Genomic DNA, 2,028 nt, shown 5'->3' on the forward strand with positions numbered 1-2,028 from the left:
TACGATCAGACCGAGTACTTGGATGGTAAAATTTCAGAGAAGACACCCATAAATGATTCAAACACCGAGACACCGTACCCAGATTTAATCAAATAAATTGATTTAAAACAAAGACGCCATCCCAATATTAACTAAATTTAAATAGTCTCAGAATCTTATGTACTGTCAAAAACGAAAATAACCCTAAAATAATAATAAAAAATTTCGGAATCAAAATCTGAACTATTAGATATAGTAAGAGTCTTGTGATTCCAACCGAATTAAACATTATCCTGTTATCTCACTCACTGACAACTGCTGATAAAGATTAGGATAAGTGACCATATTTTTGTTCCGGAGACGATCGAGTTCATAGCCGGTGGGTGGCCACTGCGTGCGTGCAGTATCGTAGGTCCCTTGCTCATGATCTACTCTGTTCTTCTATACACAGAATCAGCGCACACTGCAATTGCACAACGCACCTGCTCTGCCACTCCAATCTCGTCGTCGCCTTCACTATTGCATCAATTAATTCGGCATTAATACCGCCGCTGCTTTGTCGATCCGTCTGTCGGCGTCGTGCGGCGGCGGAGGAGGAGGAAGAGAAAGGTGAGATTCCGGCGCACGTGGACTCAGGGCATGTAGAGCTTGTTGCGGCACTTGCACCGCCACGCCTCCGGGTAGTACTCCGTGGTGGTCACCGGCGCCGACGACCCCCCCGGCGGCACCGCCACGTGCACCGGGAGGCACGGCGCGCAGTCGCCGCACTTGCCCGCGCACCGGGGCGGGTACGATCCCGGCCCGCCGGCCAGAGCCCTCCTCCGCCTCGGCGACGTCCGCGCCACCTGCAGCGCATTAATTAAACTGTCCACGCCTGTGAAAACGACGACAGGGATTCATTAACTTCATCATCATCATCATTCACATAATTAATAACTCTAATAAACAGGCGGAAAGAGATTGTTTACAGATAAAGCAGAGCTACAAAGAAAATATTGATCAGAAATCGATATGGAGCTCGATCACCTTTGTGGTTACGAGAGTGGTGACTGGAGAGCAGAGCAGTGAGATAAAAGAGGGAAAGAAGACTGCAGCAGCAGAAGAAGATGACTGAATAAGATCTCCTCCACCTCCACTCCATGAGCAAGCTCAGCTTATAAGAAACCGACTGATTCAGCAACAAGTGAAAGGAAAGAATGGATCTGATACTGTAGTCACTCTGATCTATCTCCTTCCTTCCTTCCTTCCTTCTTGCTATCTTGCCCTATCTGTATTTTTTTTTGTCACTGTAGCAGAGACAGTCGCTGAGCCACCTCTGGTACTTGTCAGGTCTCTCTCCCTTTCTCTCTCTCTCAAAAGAGCAGGCTCTCTGAAATAAAAAGAAAAAATGCCATGAATAATTGAACTCAGGCTCCCAACTGCATCTGATGAAATGACAAACTTAGCCTTTACTTGTTTATTATAACTATTATTTTTAATGATTTCTTCTGAATTATTACTATGTAAAAGAGAGCCCTCTAAATGTATATAATAAATGATTCAATTCTTTCATGGATCTCATATTGACAGGAGATTTGTGCATTGAACTATTCGTTTGTGAATTATTATTGTTTGCATCTGTATGCATTAGGGTTGTGGAAGCTATTGATGAGTGTTGTAATGGGTATGAGTTGTGTCTTGTTCTCATGGTGGTTGAGGGAGGAGAGGAAGGGCCTGATCAAGGGAAGGACCAAGAGGTGTGGAGGCAATTGTCTCGTCCAACTCAACATTGTGGTCCAAGTTTCATGAGGGATGATCGGCCGATAAATGTGTGCGTTAATCGATTGTCATGGTTCTTATCGCTGAACTAGGCCTTGCTCAACCACTTAGACCCTGAGAGTTTAACTAAGTTCATGTAGAGTGGTCTTTCGCTACAACCCTCATGTTTTGATGAGATGCTACATTTCAAGCTAACTTAGACTATAGCTAGATTGCTCTCGACTCTCAATCTTAAATTATAGCACATCGATTTCAATTTGTGTACATACGAGAAGCCTAATATAGTGAAGG

General features: G+C 44.4%; 1 protein-coding gene across 1 annotated transcript; it reads right to left on the minus strand.

Moving 5' to 3' along the window:
- Positions 1–202: 202 nt before the first annotated feature.
- Positions 203–1,353, minus strand: LOC121994150 (EPIDERMAL PATTERNING FACTOR-like protein 6). Its single transcript, XM_042548288.1, has 2 exons — positions 1,006–1,353; positions 203–853 (listed from the first exon to the last, which is right to left on the minus strand). The coding sequence occupies exons 1-2, from the start codon at positions 1,118–1,120 to the stop codon at positions 612–614; spliced, it is 357 nt and encodes a 118-aa protein (XP_042404222.1). The 5' UTR covers positions 1,121–1,353; the 3' UTR covers positions 203–611.
- Between the last annotated feature and the right edge of the window lie 675 nt (positions 1,354–2,028).

The sequence above is a fragment of the Zingiber officinale genome, chromosome 6A (assembly GCF_018446385.1).
Source record: "Zingiber officinale cultivar Zhangliang chromosome 6A, Zo_v1.1, whole genome shotgun sequence".
Lineage (NCBI taxonomy): Eukaryota > Viridiplantae > Streptophyta > Magnoliopsida > Zingiberales > Zingiberaceae > Zingiber > Zingiber officinale.

Excerpts from the sequence above, each read along its gene's own strand:
- LOC121994150 (XM_042548288.1), bottom strand. The coding sequence starts at position 1,120 with ATGGAGTGGAGGTGGAGGAGATCTTATTCAGTCATCTTCTTCTGCTGC. Across the intron at positions 854-1,005 it reads CCACTCTCGTAACCACAAAG|GCGTGGACAGTTTAATTAAT; the intron begins GTGATCGAGCTC and ends TCGTTTTCACAG.